Genomic DNA, 18,855 nt, shown 5'->3' on the forward strand with positions numbered 1-18,855 from the left:
ATCTCTATAGATATTGTTTAAATTAAAATATAAGAAAAAATTTATATAAAAATATAAATTTTTAAATAAATTAAAAACCATACATATGTGTGTGTGTATATATATATATATATATATATATATATGCTTATATATTATATATGAACTGAATCTAGATAAAACTGTTAAATAGCCACCAAATAGAGAGTTGGTTCAAGATGGTGCCCTCAGAAGATCTGGAACTAACCTCCTGCCACAGACAGCAGATCTACAGCTACATACGGATCATTCCCTCTGAAAAAGACCTAAAAACTAGCTGAAATCTCCTCCAAAAAAAAAAAAAAAAGCCACATCTAGATGGGTAGGAGAGGGAGAGACATGGTCTCACCAAAAAACATACCTATGGTGCAGCAACCCACAATCAGGATTGATATCACAAAACAGAGCTACTACCTGAGGAGCAAGAGGTCAGTGCCCCACATCAGGGAACTTGGGAACCGCACCAAAGAGATGAGCCCCCAATACATCTGGCTTTGAAAATCAATAGAGTTTACATCCAGGAGAACCAAAAGGCTGTAGGAAACAGAGATTCCACTCTTAAAGGGCTTGTGTGCTGACTCACTCACCACAGGACCCATCACAAAAGTAGCAGTCTGAAAAGCACCATATGTGAAGGAGATTCATTTGCTAATCTTAAAGCATCTGAGGGAGATGCAGGAGCGTTTTGGGACTCTTTCCACCTGGATGGAGGCACTGGCAGATGCTATTTTTGCATTTCCCCTCTATCTTGCTAGCACTGGCACTGGTGGGTGCTATCTTTGCACTCTACCTTTAACCTGCTAACACCACTGGGTACACCACACCCCCACACTGCTCTTGTGGCCCTGCCAAGGTGAGGCATGTGTGCACAGCCCACATGAGGGATGCTCCTCCAGCCCCTAGCTCTGGTGGCTGGAGGGATTGCGTTTCTGGGTCCCATGAATCTGAAACAATCAGGGAGTTCTCTGAAGGCTACCACCCTCAGGGTACTGCACAGACAGCAGACTGTACCTCCAGTCTCCCTGTGAAAAATGACTGATGACTTGTCCTGGGGCTTCAGCCTGAAGGGCACACTTCAGGTTTACCACTCATCTAGAGGCTATAGAAGTGCTCTCAAGGAACACAGGCTGGGGGAACCATCTCTGCACTCTCTTTCGCCTTTGCTACAGTTCACCAGCACCTACCAGAAAAGAGCTCACACACTCTACTGGAGCCCTGATTTTTGCAACTGTAGTCAAAGAGACACCTTCAGATGGCCAGGTCTGGAGGCTAGCAGAGTTTACAATTGCAGTCCCACAGGGCAATATATATTTGCATATCTTAAAAGCTGCTGCCTGAAGGTCTGGCTTCTAATCAGCCTGAAACTAGGTGCTGACTGACGTCTCCCCCTCTGGAATACTCACAGGTCTTGGCACACCCTCAGCACTTGGGACCTATCAAGAATAAATCAGGCTGCATAGACAATCACAAAGGTTGAGTGACAACCAAGAACTAGGGCAAGGTTAAACAGTAAGGTTCATCTCTATACAAGGCCATTCCTTCCAGACTAGGAGAGATAGCTGTTTTGCCTAATAAATAAAAACAAACACAGAGAGTCAAGGAAAATGAGGAATGAGAAGATTATGTTCCAACAGAATTAATAAGATAAAACTCCAGAAGAAAATCTTAATGAAAAGGAGATAACTAATTTACCTGATAAAGATTTTAAAGTAACGGTCATAAAGATGCTCATTGAACTCAGGAGAAGAATGGATGAACACAGTAAGAACTTCAACAAAGAGATAGGATAAATAAGAAAGTACCAAACAGAAGTCACAGAGCTGAAGAATACAACAACTGAACTGAAAAATACACTAGAGGGGTTCAACAGCAGACTAGATGAAGCAAAGAAAGAATCAGTGATCTGGAATACAAGGCAGTGTAACTCACCCAAACACAGCAAAAAGAAAAACAAATTTTAAAAAGTGAAGATAGCTTAAGGGACCAATGGGACAAACATCAAGCAGAATTGCATTCACATTACTGGGTTCCCAGAAGGAGAAAAGAGAAAAGGGGGCAGAAAACTTGCTTGAAGAAATAATAGCTGAAAACTTCCCTAACCTGGGGAATGAATCAGACATCCAGATCCGGGAAGTCCAGGGAGTTCCAAAAAAAGATAAATCGAAAGACACCAAGACACATTATAATTAAAATATCAAAAATTAAAGAGAGAATCTTGAACACAGCAAGAGAAAAACAATTTGTGATATCCAAATAAGCCCCATAAGAGTATCAGCAGATTTCTCAGCAGAATCTTTGCAGGCCGGAAAAGAGTGGCATGATATATTCAAAGTGCTGAAAGAAAGAAACTTCCAACCAAGAAAGGCTATCATTCAGAACTGGAAAAAAGATAAAGTGCTTTGCAAACAAACAAAAGCTAAAGGAGGTCATCCCCACTAAACCAGCCTTACAAGAAATGTTAAAGGGACTTTTTTAAGCTGAAAAGAAAGTGCACTAATTAGGAACAAGAAACATATGAAAGTAAAAATCTCACTGATAAAGGTAAATATATAATAAAGGTAGTGGAATTAATAACATTAGTATAAAGATTAAAAGACAAAAGTAATAAAAAATAACTACACAATAACTAGTTAAGGGATACAGAAAGTAAAAAGATGTAAAATATGACATCAAAACATAAAATGTTTGGGGAGGAAGTAAAAATGTAGTTTTATAATGCATTCAGTCTTGACTTCTTATCAACTTAAGATATACTCTTTTATATATAAACTGTTACATGTGACCCTCATGGTAACCACCAAGCAAAAACCTATAGTAGATACATACCAAAAAAATGAGAAAGGAATCTAAGCATAACACTATAGAAAGTAATCAAACAATAAGGGAAGAAAGAAAAGAAGAAACAAAGAGGAGTGATAAAACAAAGAGAAATGAAAACTATTAACAAAATGGCAACAAGTACATAACTATCAATAATTACTTTAAATGTAAAGGAACTAAATTCTCCAATCAAAGACAGAGAGTGGCTGAATGGATAAAAATATAAGAACCATCTATATGCTGCCTACAAGAGGCTCATTTCAGATGTAAGTACACATACAGATTAAAAGTGAAGGGATGGAAAAAGATATTTCATGAAAATGGAAACCAAAAGAAAGCTGGAGTAGCTATATTTGTATCAGACAAAATAGACTTTAAAACAAAGACTGTAATAAAAGACAAGGATGATCATTACACGATGATGAAGTGGTCAACCCAGCAAGAAGATATAACATTTATAAAGATCTATGCACCCAAAATAGGAGCACCTAAATATATAAATCATATATTAATGGTCTTAAAGGGAGAAATTAACAGTAAAGCAGTAAGAGTAGGGGATTTTAATATCTCACTTACATCAATGGATAGGTCATCCACACAGAAAATCAATAAGGAAACATCAGCTTTAAAAGACACATTAGTCCAATAGACTTAATAGGTATATACAGAACATTCCAGCCAAAAGCAACAGAATACACATTCTTCTCAAGTGCACTGAAGTTCATGTGGAACATTCTCCAAGACAGACAATATGTTAGGCCACAAAACAAGTCTCATCAATTTAAAATGAAAATCATATCAAGCATCTTTTCTCACTACAATGATTTGAAACTAGAAATCAATTACTAAGAAAACTGGAAAAATCACAAATATGTGGAGATTAAACAACATTCTACTGAACAACCAATGGGTCAATGAACAAATCAAAAGAGAAATTAAAAAATTATCTTGAGACAAGTGAAAATGGAAAATTAACATGCCAAAACTTATGGGATGCACAAAAGCAGTTCTAAGAGGGAAGTTTATAGTGATACAGGCCTACCTCAAGGAACAAGAAAAATCTCAAGTAAACAATCTAACTTTATACCTAAAGGAAATTAAAAAAGAACAAATTAATCCCAAAGTCAGTAAAAGGAAGGAAATAATAAAAATCAGAGCAGAAACAAATGAAATACAAACTAAAATGACAATAGAAAAGATCAAGGAAACTAGGATCTGGTTCTTTGAAAAGATAAACAAAATTGACAAACCTTTAAGTAGACAAGAGGAAAAGACAAAGAGCTCAAACAAAAAAGATCATAAATGAAGGAGGAGAAATTACAACTGATACAAAGAAATACAAAGTATCATAAAAAACTACTATAAACAATTATACAGCAACTAATCAGACAACCTAAAAGAAATGGATAATTTCTGGAAACACACAGTCTTCCAAGACTGAATTGAATCAGTTATCAAAAAACTTCCAACAAAAAATGTCCAGGACAGAAGTCTTCACTAATGAATTCTACCAAACATTCAAAGATTGATACCAATCCTTTTCAAACTCTTCCAAAAAACTGAAGAGAAGTGAATGCTCCCAAACTCATTTTACAAGGCTAGCATTACCTTGATACCAAAATCAGACAAGGAAACCACAAAAAAAGAAAATTACGGACTAACATCCCTCATGAATATAGATGAAAAGTCCTCAACAAAATATTAGTAAACTGAATTCAACAATACGTTAGCAGGATCATACACCATGATCAAGTGGGATTTATTCCAGGAATGCAAAGATGATTCAACATCCACAAGTCAATGTGATACACTAGATTAACAAAATAAAGGATAAAAATCATATGATCATCTCAATAAATGCAAAAGTCTTTGACAAAATTCAACAACCATTCATAATAAAAACCCTCAACAAAGTGGGTATAGAGAGAGTGTACCTCAACATAATAAAGGCCATATATGACAAGCCCACAGCTAACATCATAGTCAACAGCAAAAAGCTGAAAGCTTTTTGTTTAAGATCAGGAACACGACAAGAATACCGCCTATTGCCAGTTTTATTCAACACAGTATGGGAATTCCTAGCTAGGGCAATTCATAGAAAAAAGAAATAAAAGACATCCAAATTGGAAAGGAAGAAGTAGAACTGTCACTATTTGCAGAAAACATGATTTTATATATAGAAAACCCTACGACTCCAAAAAAAAAAAAAAACTGTTAGAATAAATGAATACAGTAAAACCGCAGAGTACAATATCAATATACAAACATCTGTTGCATTTTTATACACTAACAACAAAGTATAAGAAAGAGAAATTAAGAAAACAATCCCATTTACAATTGTATCAAAAAGAATACAATATCTAGGAATAAATTTAACCAAGGAGGTGAAAGATCTGTATGCTGAAAACTATAAGACATTGATGAAAGAAACTGAAGAAGACACAAATAAATAGAAATATATTCCATGCTCACAAATTGGAAGAATTAATATGATTAAAATGTCCGTATTACCCAAAGCAATATACATATTCAATGCAATCCCTATCAAAATTTCAATGGCATTTTTCACAGACATAGAACAATAAATCCTAAAATTTGTATGGAACCACAAAAGATTCCAAATAACCAAAGCAATCTTGAGAAAGAAGAACAAAGTTGGAGGCATTACACTCCCTGATTTCAAACTATATTACAAAGCTATATTAATCAAAACAGTGTGGTATTAACACAAAAACAAACACATAGCTCAATGGAACAAAACAGAGAGCCCAGAAATAAACCCACACATATATGACCAATTAATCTATGAAAAAGGAGGCAAGAATATACAATGGGAAAAGACAGTCTCTTCAATAAATTGTATTGGGAAAACTGGACAGCCACATGTAGAAGAATGAAACTGACCAACTATTTTACACCATACAGAAAAATTAACTCAAAGTGGATTAAAGACTTGAATGTAAGACCAGAAACCATAAAACTCCTAGAAGAAAACATAGGCAGATATTTCCTTGACATCAGTCTAGCAATATATATATATTTTTGGCTCTGATTCCAAAGGCAATGGCAACCAAAGCAAAACTATACAAATGAGACTATATCAAACAAAAAAGCTTCTGCACAATGAAGAAGCCATCAACAAAATAAAAATTCAGCCTACTGAATGGGAGAAGATATTTGCAAATCATATCCAATAAGGGATTAATATTCAAAATATATAAAGAACACACACAACTCAATAATAACAACAACCACAAAAAACCTGACCTTAAAAATGGTCAGAAGGGGCTTCGCTGATGGCACAGTGGTTAAGAATCCCCCTGCCAATGCAGGGGACACAGGTTCGAGCCCTGGTCTGGGAAGATCCCACATGCCACGGAGCAACTAAGCCCATGCACCACAGCTACTGAGCCTGCACTCTAGAGCCCGTGAGCCACAACTACTGAGCCCACATGTCACGACTACTGAAGCCCACGCACCTAGAGCCCGTGCTATGCAACAAGAGAAGCCACTGCTATGAGAGGCCCATAGCCCCCACTCGCCACAACTAGAGAAAGCCCACGTACAGCAACGAAGACCCAACGCAGCCAAAAATAAATAAATAAATAATTTTATAAAAAATTATTTTTTAAAATGGTCAGAAGATCTGAATAGACATTTTTCCAAAAAAGACATACAGATAGCCAACATGTACATTAAAAAGATGCTCAACATCACTAACCATCAGAGAAATGCAAATCAAAACCACGACTTATCATCTCACATCTGTCAGAATGGCTATTATCAAAAGAACAAGAAATGACAAGTGTTGGCGAAGATGTGGGATAAAGGGAACTCTTGTGCACTGTTGATGGAAATGTAAATTTGTGCAGACACTGTGGAAAACAGTATGGAATCTCCTCAAAAAGTTAAAAATAGAACTACCATATGATCCAGCAATTCTTCTTCTGCTTATTTATCTGAAGAAAACAAAAAACACTAATTCAAAAAGATATATTCACCCCTGTGTTCATTGCAGGATTATTCGCAATAGCCAAAATATAGAAACAATGTAAGTGTCCATCAATGGATGGATGAATGGATAAAGAAGATATGGTATATATAATGGGCTACCATTCATAAAAATAATGAAATCTTGCAACAACATTAATACACCTTGAGAGCATTATGCTAAGTGAAATAAATCAGACAGAGAGATAAATACTACATGATTTCACTTATATGTGGAATCTAAAAAAAAAAAACAAATGAACAAACAAAACAAAATAAAATAAAGCTCATAGAAAACAGATTAGTGGTCAACAGAGGGGATGGGGAGGGGGTGGGCAAAATGAGTAAAGGGGATCAAGAGGTACAAACTTCAAGTTATAAAATAAATAAGTTATGGGATGTAAAGTACAGCGTGTAGACTATAGTCAATAATATTGTATTGCAAATTTGAAAGTTACTAATAAGTCGTCTTAGAAGTTCTCATCACAATAAAAAAAAGATTTTTGTAACTGTACAGTGACAGATGGTAACTAGATTTATTGTGGTGATCATTTCACAATGTATACAAATTTTCCATAATAAAAAGTAAAACAAAACAAAACAAAAAATAGCCATCAACTAGCATTTATTTTGTGTTAGCTTAATTTGGATTAAGTGTTTTCTACTGGGTATTAATTTCCTGCTTCCCCTGTATATGTTTGACCTCAGCAAACTATGCTAGAAAAAATTTGAGTCATTTCTCAACCTCTAAGTATAGACGTATGAACACCCCCATATATACCAATTGACAACTGTGACCCAACCACCTTCCTTGGAGCACCAACCATAAAACTGTCCTCAGGAAACCAAGGGACTTCTGAACTCTAGAGGAGAATTTCTTAATCATTTCTGTGGCATGGACCCTCATGGACAATCAGGTGAAGTCTGTGGACCCCTTCTCAGAATCACGCTTTTATATGCATAAAATTAAATACTTAGAATGAGAAAGGAAACCCTTTGTAATTAAAGGGTTATCAAAAAATTTTTAACAAATTTTGATAAGGTATATATGTGCATCTTTATTAACACATTAACAACAAGATGTCCTGTTGGGACTAATAACTTCCATATATTTCAAAGTAGAAATGAGTTTAAACCATATTTCAAGATCTCTGCAACAATTACAATACAGTAAGAAATATGTATGTCTATTAATGATAGTCACAGGTACTGTGAATAATACTGTGGTTTGTTTCCTACACCATAATGGAAGGAACTGTTAAATTTCAGTTAGAAGTTGGTGAAAATAATTGTGTAATTTTTTCCCCATCCAAGTTCACAGATTTCCCAGATTTAGAACCCCTGCTCCATAAACAAAGATCTGGAAGGATATACACCATACTGGAATGGGGTTGGGTGGGGTGGCACAAAGGAGAAGAGCAAAAAGAATTTTTAACATTTTCAAATCCTATATTATTTGATGTTTTACAGGAAGATTGTATTCATGTATTCCTTGTGCAAAAAGCATAGTATAGTCCAGACTCCAGATCAAAAGCTGCTGTTGCTCAGAGAGAAAGAGAGCCATCAGATGCCAGAGCCCTTCAGCCTCCTCCCACCTAGCCCCCACTCCCAGGTAGAAACACCATTTTTTATCATTGCCTCACCTTTAGCACTTTGACAATGAAGTCACAATCTGCAGTCTCTCACTCACAGGATCCCATTGGTTGTAAGACAGAGATAGAACCAGCCCCTAGTTAAAGGACAGGATTAGGTGTGTTTCTGGCATCCTGTATTTATTCTGATAATATATGTATATTTCCACCAAAATACTGGAACAATAATTCAGTTCAATAACAGACCACACATCCACCCTTTATAACATTGTTTAATGAGAAAATGCTTTCTAGATTCCGAATATCTAATGGTTTGCGAAAGAACATTTGAACTTGTACATTCATAAACTGAAGATTCCTGGCATTTATTAAATGTCCAGAGTGTTCGTCAGCATGCTGGATTTCTGAAATTGGAGGTAGAACAAGGCAATAAGTGGTAAAAGATTCCTTTTGTGTAAAAGGAACAATCACTACCTTTTAACAGATGACTCTTTGCTTTCATTAGGAATAAAGATGGCTGCTGAACCAGTAGAAGACAATTGCATCAGCTTTGTGGAAATGAAATTTATTAACAATACACTTTACTTTGTAGGTAAGTTCAAAACCGTAGGCCAAATACAGGGTTTAGATAAATGTATTCAACTAGAAAAGATGTTGTAAGGTGAACTATTAAGTGACTTGTTTTTTGTCACCAGATTCCATTGTAACACTAATGACACACTTCTCTTGGAAAAAAAAAAAAAATACTGGATCTCTAGAAATTAAGCATAACATAGTCAAGGTCCCAGCACCTTGTCCTGCCACATGTCCTGGCACTTAGTTAGTAGTAGCCTACTCACAAGGTGGCTGCAGGTGCACGTCATGAAAATCCCAGAAAATTGGATATACGATTTCCCAAAGCAACCTGGCAAATTATGTAAGAGATACATATCTGAAATCTAGAGTTCTGTGAGTTATACCACTTTATGTAAATACATTTGACAAATAAAAACAGATTCTTATGATTAAACTTCCTTGGGCAGTTTAGTTTCATTTGAAAGCTTCATAGAAAGTTCTTAGGTGACTTTCCATTGAAGCAATACATTTAAGAGTAAAATCTATCACTTTATAAAATTTCTTTTTGGCTACAATTTTCAATTTATAAACCCTAGATTTAGGTTTTATATCTAACATACCTGAGATCACACTAAGTCTAATTAGCTTCATTTTATGGGACCTTTTGGATGATTATATTATATTTTTATGGGGCCAACAAAAGCCATCACCAGTAAGACAGGGGTTAAAGAATGCAGAGGGGCAGAAAAGAGTAATAAAAGAGAAGGGTGAGAGGAAATTGAGTAGAAATATAGAATTTAACATATTTTGTTTCTCTTTTTTCCCCTTTAGCTGAAAGTGATGGTAAAGTATAAATTTATTTCTCTTTCTTTGTAAAAATAAATAGCTACTTGAGTAAGCGTCCCACCAGCACATCCATATCACCATTCTCAGCTGAAAAACTGGTACCAATCTATTTGAGAAGCTAATATTCCCTCAAAGGAATGTGGACTCAGTAGCACTGCCTTGGAATAAAGATGACTATAAGGGAATTTCTAATAAAATACGCTTCTCTACATCTTAGGAAATTCTCAGCTATTAGAATCTACAAAATAGACCTTGCCTGTTACATAGATCCTGAGATTAGCAGAAAGTCATGGATACTCTGGAGTACATAGGAAAAGGGGTTGAAGCATGAGAATTGTTGTCCAAAATCAGGAACATCTTCCTTCTTCAACCTTCCCTCTCAGAAGTGCTCTGAAAAGAAGCCTGGGAGGCTCCCAGGGTTCAGAGAATTCTGGAAGTAGAGGAGATGGGGGAAAGTAGAGCAAACAGACCTATTAGGTTGAGTCATTGTCTTCCTAAGCAGATGTACCCATTCCTTGTCCTGTTGGCATTCAGGGAGGATCATACGTATATAAAGCCTATGATCCTCTAACGCAGGGGTCCCCAACCCCTGGGCCGTGGACCAGTACCAGTACCGGTCCACGGCCTGTTAGGAACCCAGCCGCACAGCAGGAGGTGAGCAGAGGGTGAGGGAGCGAAGCATCACCTGCTGCTCTCCATCACTCGCGTTACCGCCCAAACCATCCCGCCACCCAAACCACGGCCCCAGTACATGGAAAAATTGTCTTCCAGAAACCGGTCCCTGGTACGAAAAAGGTTGGGGACCGCTGCTCTTACGGACCCCCAGATTATTAAAGGTCATTAGTTTTTCATACTTTTCCTTAAAAAGCACTTTCTCCATTCTTAAGATGATCCTTACTGGACTGGAAATATACAACAGGAACTTTTGAAAAATACTATTCCTTCCAGTTTCTTTTCCAGATTTATTGAAATGTTATTGTCCTATAGCTCCTCATGTTTCTTAAAGATTGCCCTACTCCCATTTATTTGATTCAATAAATATTGGCATCTGTATCTCTGGCACTATGTTAGGCCCTACAATACAGTTGTGAGCAAAACACAGTTCCTATAGGGGGAAGCAGGCACATTAGGGAGGCAAATGGAATGTGGTATGTTAAGTGTTATGAAGGCACAGATGCTATGGGAGCACATAGAAGAGCATCTAATTTAGTCCAGTAGATTCTGGGAGGGCATTTTGAAAGAGGAACAGAATTGAAGAGTAAACAGGGGTTAGCCAAGAGAAGGTATTCTATGCAGAGAGAAGAACACATGCAAAGATCAAGATATGAAAGAAAGCATGGTGTGAGGAATTAAGAGTAATTCAGAATGGGAGTAGAGTAAGAGTAGGAAAATGATGAGAGAAGAATGATAAATAGGGTGCAGATCGAGAAGGTTCTGTTATTCCAAGATATGGAATTTGGACCTTATCTTTGGGGCAATGGTGATTCATTAAGCACAATATGTATGATCTAGGATACAGATTAGTTTGCTGTAACAAAGAGATCCAAAAATATAGTAACTGAATAAGATAGAAAATATTTCTCTCAAATACGAATCCAAGTAAGCAGTTCAGTATTAGTATGGCTGGATGCAGCCTGATGATGTTGGAATCTAAAGTTTCTTCTGTCTTCTTCCATTCCATCATCCCTAGTTGTTGAACTCATTTACATACTTGAAAATCATCATTACACTTCCTGGGTCCATATCCCAGCTAGCAAGAAGGTGTTCAAAATAAGAGGAAGACAGGCCCACTCCTTTTAAAAGCTCTATTTAGAAGTTGTAAACATCAAATCCACTCATACTCCATTGACTAGAATTTAGTCATATGGCACCAACTGCAAGGAAAATATGGAAAATATAATCTTTATTCTGGGAGGCAATGTCATTCATTAAAATTCAAAGATAACATGATTGTATCTCTGAATTTTAACTTTAATTAAAATTGAATTTTAATTCCTTCTGGCTTCAGTATAAAGAATTGCTGTGGGGGCAAAAAAAGAGGGGAGGGGAATGCCAATTAAGAAGCTATTATTGTAGTCCCTATAAGAAATCATGGCGACATGAATTAAGGTAGGCACAGTGGGGTGCCATTGAAGAGCTGTGAATGGATTTTAGGAAAACTTGGAAGAATCAGCAGGACATGGATTTGGAAGGGGATGGAAAGAAAGACAGAAAAGATGATGCCTATGTCTTTTCACGTAGGCAATTTGTACCATTAAGTGAAATAAGAAACACAAGAGGAAGAGCAGGGTAGAGAGGTTTGCAGGGCAAAGAGGAAGATAGATGATGAATTTATTAATGATGAATGATGATATCTGTGGAACATCCTAATGGAGATGTCCAATAGATTCTTGGACATGTGGTTCTAAACTCAGGAGAAAATATGGGGCTGGATATACGGATGTAGGAGACATACATACAATAGAAATTACATCTGAAGCTATAAGAATAACATGACAAATCAGAGGAAATGTGTAGCATGAGGAAGTAAAAGCCAAGGACTACACTCTGAGGAATACCTACATTTAAAGGATTCAGTAGAAAGAGAAGCTAATAAAGAACAGAGCAACCAAAGAGGAAGAAGAAAAACAGAGAATGCCACAGAATCCCAGGAGAGCATTTCAAGACAGAGATAATAGGCACTGTGCTGAATTTTGTAGCCTTGAAAACCAAGAGCCAGAAATTATCTATTACATTTAGCAACAGGGAGTTTGGTGATCTCGGTGAAAGCAATTTGATGGAGAAATGGAGCCAGTGAGGAGAAGCTTGCAATGAGTAGAAGGGTGAATAGAAAGTAAGGAAATGATACATACAATTCTTGCCAGAAGCTTGGTTGTTAAAAGGAGGAGAGAAACAATACTAGCTACAAAGTGGGATTCTGTTGATGGAGGTGTTTTAAATCTCAAAATGTAAAGCCTTATGTTTTTCTGATTATAAAAATAATTTGTTTATTATAAATAATTCAGGCAATGAAGATAAGAAAATGAGAAACTAAAATATGAAAAAACCCCAAAATATTCATTTCTATCATTTTGATGTTATATATATATATATAATACTATACTTAAGCTTCTTTTTCTAGTTTAATACACATGGACATCTTTCCATGGCAATGAATAATTACAATTATATTAAATTCATGATAATTCATAGTAAGGGCATATCAAAATTTACTTGATCGATTCCCAATTGATGGACATTAAATTATTTCCAGTTTGTTTTTATTATTAAAGTGTTCCCATAAGCATTCTGGTAGAGAAATATTTACACATTTCTCTAATGTTTCCTTAGGATAAAATCCAGGAAGTAGAATTGCTGAGTTGATGGAAGAGAGGGAATAATTGATAAATCAAGGTTTAATTGAAAGTACATGCAGAGCACAAATGGGGTGAACCTTAGGTAGCAGAAGATCCACCTTTTTCACATGTCCCTTGGGACAAGAGGGTAGAGAAAATAACAGGTGATGCCATAGTTAAGTTTGTAAGTGGAGTAGCAGGAAATCATTTGCTGAAAGTGAAAGCAGAGGTGATGATGCAGAGATCCTGAGGAGAATGAAGAAGGCTGGAAATTGAAGCTATGGACTATGGAAGAGAATGCGGAACTGGAAAAGAAGTATTGACAATTGATGTGTTTGTTATGGCGCCAATTTGCACATTTGTATGATTGTTTACCAGCAGCGCACTCAGCAGCCAGGTTTAGAGTTTTGTAGTAAAAGGCAAATGAGTTTGGGATTTAAGATACTGGCAAAAGTGTAGATAAAACGATGAACCATGAGGTCCAGGCTGCATAGAGAAGAAAGGGAAGACAGGAAGAGGTTAGATAGGAAGAAAATGTAAGCATCAGGAAGACTCAGTAAAGTGGAAGAGAAGTATAAGAAGACTAAAAGGATAGGAGATTGTGGTCAAAAGTAGGATATTTGAATTTAAGATTTCAAAAGTAGCATGGTTCTGAGTGATAACAAGAATCAAGGTATGCCCCTGGAAGTGGGTAAAACACTGTGCAACTTTACCTTAGCTTCTATAACAGAAGATAGTGATTGTTATTGAAAACTGGAATATATAATATGCTTATTTGTAAATTTAGAAAAAAAAGATTATTTTTTAAAAGATTTCATGTGTGTTGTAGAAGACCTGGAATCAGATTACTTTGGCAAGCTTGAACCTAAGTTCTCAGTCATACGAAATTTGAACGACCAAGTTCTCTTCATTAACCAGGAAAGTCAACCCGTCTTTGAGGATATGCCTGATTCTGACTGTTCAGGTATTTTTTTATATACATTTGTAAACATGGAAATGACAAGCTACTTCTTCCCATTCCATTTAACTGACTACATTTTCTGTGATAGACCTAATGCTTACATGAAAAGTCATGGTAGTAGTAATTTCACTTACAAGAAACTTTATAGGGTATCCATAATTTTTAGTTGGGCTGAAAAATTGATACAATAAAGATAGTGCCGGGGTCATGATCTTTGAGCCTACATTTGGATCACCTTCCCTTCACTGTAATTGCATTAACTGTATATGCTCTCCATTGAGTTGGATCCTTAATACCTGCTGGTTATAGCTGAAATTGCTGATAACATTTTCAGAAGTCAAAATTAAATATAAATATACAAGCACTTCTAATAAGTCTGTCTTCCACCAGAAATTTAGAGTGCCTTAGAAATGAATAACTTTACTGTGCCTTCCAAGGAATGAATTTCAAATAACAGAGTTTAGGCAGAGTTGAAAAAGTGAATGATGTACTCTTGAAACATGCTGAAGTTTTACCTTAACAGATAGAGCTTTAATATTCTCTTTAGCGTTTAAAAGCTAAAGACAATCTTTTAGAATTCAGAATATCTCTAAAACACTATAAAAGTTGCTGCATTTGTATTATAATACATATTTAAATGTGTTTTAAAGAATATGTGTGTCACTGTGTATAAGTCTCCTTCTGCTACATGGCTGAATCTCAGAGTGTGGGATTGGTAATGGTCCTATTAAGGATTATCCTTTGGCTAATTTCCCTAAATGCTTATTTGGAAAAATTCTTCTAACTAGTTTTCTCATTTGTGAATGTTTATTTTAGATAATGCACCCCAGACCATATTTGTCATATGTATGTATAAAGACAGCCTCACTAGAGGTCTGGCAGTAACCATCTCTGTGCACTGTAAGAAAATTTTTACCCTCTCCTGTAAGAACAAAATTCTTTCCTTTAAGGTAAGACTGAGCCTTAATTTGTTTTAGTTATACTGATGTGCAAAATTAGAAAACCAAAATATCCCCAGTCCAACCTTTTGTCTAGAATAAGAATAGCGAGAAGTAGAGAACCGTTAAAATAGACAGTTACTAAAAACTGTCAAGCTCTTTAACCTACTGTAGTAACATCATGGTTTTTCTGAGCCTGCCGTAGGGAGGAAGAGGATCAACACTTGTTTCATAACCTAGGTCTTCTGAACAATTAATCTATAGATAAATAATAATACAGAATATATATATAAATTATCATGTTTAAGAACTGCATGTGACTTTCCAGAATAAGTCCTGCTACACAGAATGAAGTTAATCGTTCTTCTGTAAACCCTCTACTTTGTAAATTATGATGATAATATTTTAATCCCTAATTTTTTGTTTTTTGTTTTTTTTTGTGTGTGGTATGCGGGCCTCTCACTGCTGTTGCCTCTCCCGTTGCGGAGCACAGGCCCTGCGGCAATGGCTCACGGGCCTAGCTGCTCCGCGGCACGTGGGACCTTCCCGGACTGGGACACGAACCCGTGTCCCCTGCATCGGCAGGCGGACTCTCAACCACTGTGCCACCAGGGAAGCCCAATCCCTAATTGTTTTGTTCCTACTTCTTAGCCTAAGTCTATGTTAGGCTACAACTTTCAGCTTTCAGTTGATGTATGTTATTTTTAATGTTAATCTAAGTGAAAAAAATTAATAGGATCTGTTGTAAAAGCAATGGTATAATGTATCTCAAAGCCAGGTATAAATTATTTCTGACCACTGCTTTTTTCTCTATCCTCCATCATTATTTTTCTCTTTTTTTTCCATTATTATTAGATAAACAACCATTAACTGTAGAGATGGGTTGACCCAGAAAACTTTCCTCCCAATGAAAGCAGGCAGGGTATGCTCACAAATTGGCAGTGTTTCAAAGGTGAATCCCGTGTCTTGAAGGCCTTCTGAGTGGGGATTTGCCAATAAAGAACCGCAATAAAGATCACCCAATTCCCACTGAAAGTTAGAGTATGACTTTCGTAGACATGCCAAGGGGCAACTTGGGAGGGAGGAGAAAGCCACTCTAAAATGTAATGCAGATAAGATTAGTGTATCTGTAACAAATAGAGCCTCCAAACAAATCCCTTAGCCATCCCCTTCCAAGCAGAGTACCACCTCTTCAGGTGACAATTTGGAGTCCCTGCTCCCTGACCTGACAGGTAGGAACCTCAGTTATTGTAATGGCGTTAGAAGCCTGGAGGTGGACAGGCAAGGTGGAGAGGGTTAAGCATGTTGTTTCTTAGCAACAAAATCAGAAGGGAAAGAGGGAGATGGCCAAGCTGAAGCCATGTGGGATAGAGGAAAACTAATTCAGCTGCAGAGACAGAGTCAGAAACTGGGAAAAGCCTGATCTATATATAAGTAGATTCTTATTGAGAGACTGGGGAGAGTGTCAAGAAGATGGAAAAAGTGCTTGGCAAATAATAGAATTAATTAATTCTATTATTAATTATAATTAGGGAGAACTAATTAATCCTCTTTAATTCAAGACTCACACTTATTGATAAAGGACAAAGGTCAAGAGTTATGGCTATAAATTCCATAATTGATTGAGAAGTTTGGGGAAAAAAACAGGTTCTTTCAGGCATCTAAGGAGGATGCTGGGATGCTATTTTGGGTCTGAAGGTCTCTCTGTCAGTCCTTAGGATCATGAAGATCTTTGCTTCCAGAGGGTCAAAATTAAGTTCAAATTTTCTGCTGGTTCTGGGATTAACATGGAAAGAACCTGAGGTGGTCCTCACATTTCTAGTCCATCCTGAAAGTAGGCATGATGCAAAAATAGGAAAAGTGCCCGCAGTGCTGTCAGTTAGGTGACCAGCCGGATTATAGTTTCAAGTGATCTAGCCATTCTTAGGAAATCCCTACTCCGCAGCTGAGATATAGGAATCACCATCTGGCCTCCCAGGGCAAGGTCCAGCCAAGAGACAGACTACTTTCAGGATAGAAACTCAGGACTACTATGGAACTGGAATGCTTGGCAGGGAAGCACCAAAAGCTGCTAACTAAGCCCTAGAACAAATAACGGGTCTATTTATAGCCAGTTTCGGTTCTAGGCTCCACTGAAGGAAGCAGCTGAGATTACTGCCACTGCCTGCCTCTCTCACTGTTGGTTCACACACTGGAGCTACCCTAGGCCTATGGGTGGAGGTCATCAATGTCTTTAGCTGTGAATGGCTGGAGAAGACAGGAACTGATATTAGCCTAAAAAGGTTGTGGTCTTTGCTGGAACTCTACTTCATCTTAAGCAAATAAGAACTCCACTTAATGGGAGAGGAGAGAAGGAAATCATCTGATGGGTATATTGGGAAAAACTAGAGGCCTGGACCTGAATGTGCATTCCATAGTGTTATAAGCCAAAGTGGACAAGAAGAATGGGAGGTTAGAAATTAAGAGGGAAAGGAGATCAGTATTCCTATAATCAGAGATTTTTTTTCTTAACTCTTGAGAATATAAACCTCTTTAGTTCTGTGTAGTAATATATTTCAAAATAAACTGCACATATTCATATTGGTCATGACCTAAAAAAATTAAGTAATTTTTTTTCTCTATAGGAAATGAGTCCTCCTGATAATATTGATGATGAAGGAAATGACATCATATTCTTTCAGAGAAGTGTTCCAGGACATGATGATAAGATACAGTTTGAGTCTTCATTGTACAAAGGATACTTTCTAGCCTGTAAAAAAGAGAATGACCTTTTCAAACTCATTTTGAAAAAAAAGGATGAAAATGGAGATAAATCTGTAATGTTCACTGTTCAAAACAAGAACTAGATATTAAAATTGCATAATTTGAACTTTCTGAGTTTTTATGTTTCAAAGGGGTTATAAGAGTTCGAACCTACAATTATAATGATGAAATAAAATGAATACTGATCTCAAAAAATACTACTGAGAAATGAATAATAAGCTTTCATGAAATTGAATGGACGTCCTCCTATCCAGGTGAATACAATATTTGTATAATGTAAAAAGAATGCATAGTTTGAAAACACATTCTACAGTGTTAATGGAAAATAGATTATATTCAATAGAAGTGTTTTGAATATTTTGGGTTATTGGTCCTAATGATGAATAAAACTGATATTTGAATTTTCTAGTTTTTAAGAAAATAATTAAATCCTTAAAGATTTCAAGCTATAAACAGTGATTCACCATGTAGTCTTAATCTATTACTTCATGCTTTGCCTTTTTGTTTGAAAAACTATTCCAACCTCTCTCCAAATATACTTCACAGAGATGTTGTGAGAAATCATATGACTTTCTGGAAATTGCTTTCAATTACTATAAAGTTGCAGAGAAAGATTATGTGTAAAGCAAAATTACATAAGCATTTGTGTGAGGGAATAAACAAGGAAGAGTATTTCAGTTCAAGAATTAATGCTTTGACTCAAGTTATGAATAAAAGGTATCATAGTTACTGGAAATTTTTTTTTAAAACCTTAAAGATTTTATAAAGAGACCACTTCACTTGACTAATTTTTTTTTTTTTCTGGTATGCGGGCCTCTCACTGTTGTGGCCTCTCCTGTTGTGGAGCACAGGCTCCGGACGCGCAGGCTCAGTGGCCATGGCTCAGGGGCCTAGCCTCTCCGCGCACGCGCGGCACGTGGAATCTTCCCGGACCGGGGCACGAACCCGTGTCCCCTGCATCGGCAGGCGGACTCTCAACCACTGCGCCACCAGGGAAGCCCCACTTGACTAATTTTTGCATTTCTTCCAAAGTCAGG

General features: G+C 36.6%; 1 protein-coding gene across 5 annotated transcripts in view; it reads left to right on the forward strand.

Moving 5' to 3' along the window:
- The window catches only part of IL18 (interleukin 18), a 27,755-nt gene extending 9,536 nt beyond the window's left edge, over positions 1 to 18,219 (forward strand). Inside the window, exons 3-8 of one of the 5 annotated variants that reach the window (XM_027082306.1) lie at positions 8,299 to 8,440; positions 8,926 to 9,012; positions 9,807 to 9,818; positions 13,986 to 14,120; positions 14,934 to 15,067; positions 17,680 to 18,219. In XM_027082306.1, coding sequence (XP_026938107.1) covers positions 8,934 to 9,012; positions 9,807 to 9,818; positions 13,986 to 14,120; positions 14,934 to 15,067; positions 17,680 to 17,901 — 582 coding nt within the window. In that variant the 5' untranslated portion in view covers positions 8,299 to 8,440; positions 8,926 to 8,933 and the 3' untranslated portion in view covers positions 17,902 to 18,219. The remainder of the gene's footprint in view (positions 1 to 8,298; positions 8,441 to 8,925; positions 9,013 to 9,806; positions 9,819 to 13,985; positions 14,121 to 14,933; positions 15,068 to 17,679) is intronic. The other 4 variants (XM_027082309.1, XM_027082305.1, XM_027082307.1 and 1 more) reach the window with 4 other exon arrangements.
- Positions 18,220 to 18,855: the final 636 nt, after the last annotated feature.

This window comes from Aethalodelphis obliquidens, unplaced genomic scaffold (assembly GCF_003676395.1).
Source record: "Aethalodelphis obliquidens isolate GAN/ISIS:26980383/991018 unplaced genomic scaffold, ASM367639v1 scaffold46, whole genome shotgun sequence".
Classification (NCBI taxonomy): Eukaryota; Metazoa; Chordata; class Mammalia; order Artiodactyla; family Delphinidae; genus Aethalodelphis; species Aethalodelphis obliquidens.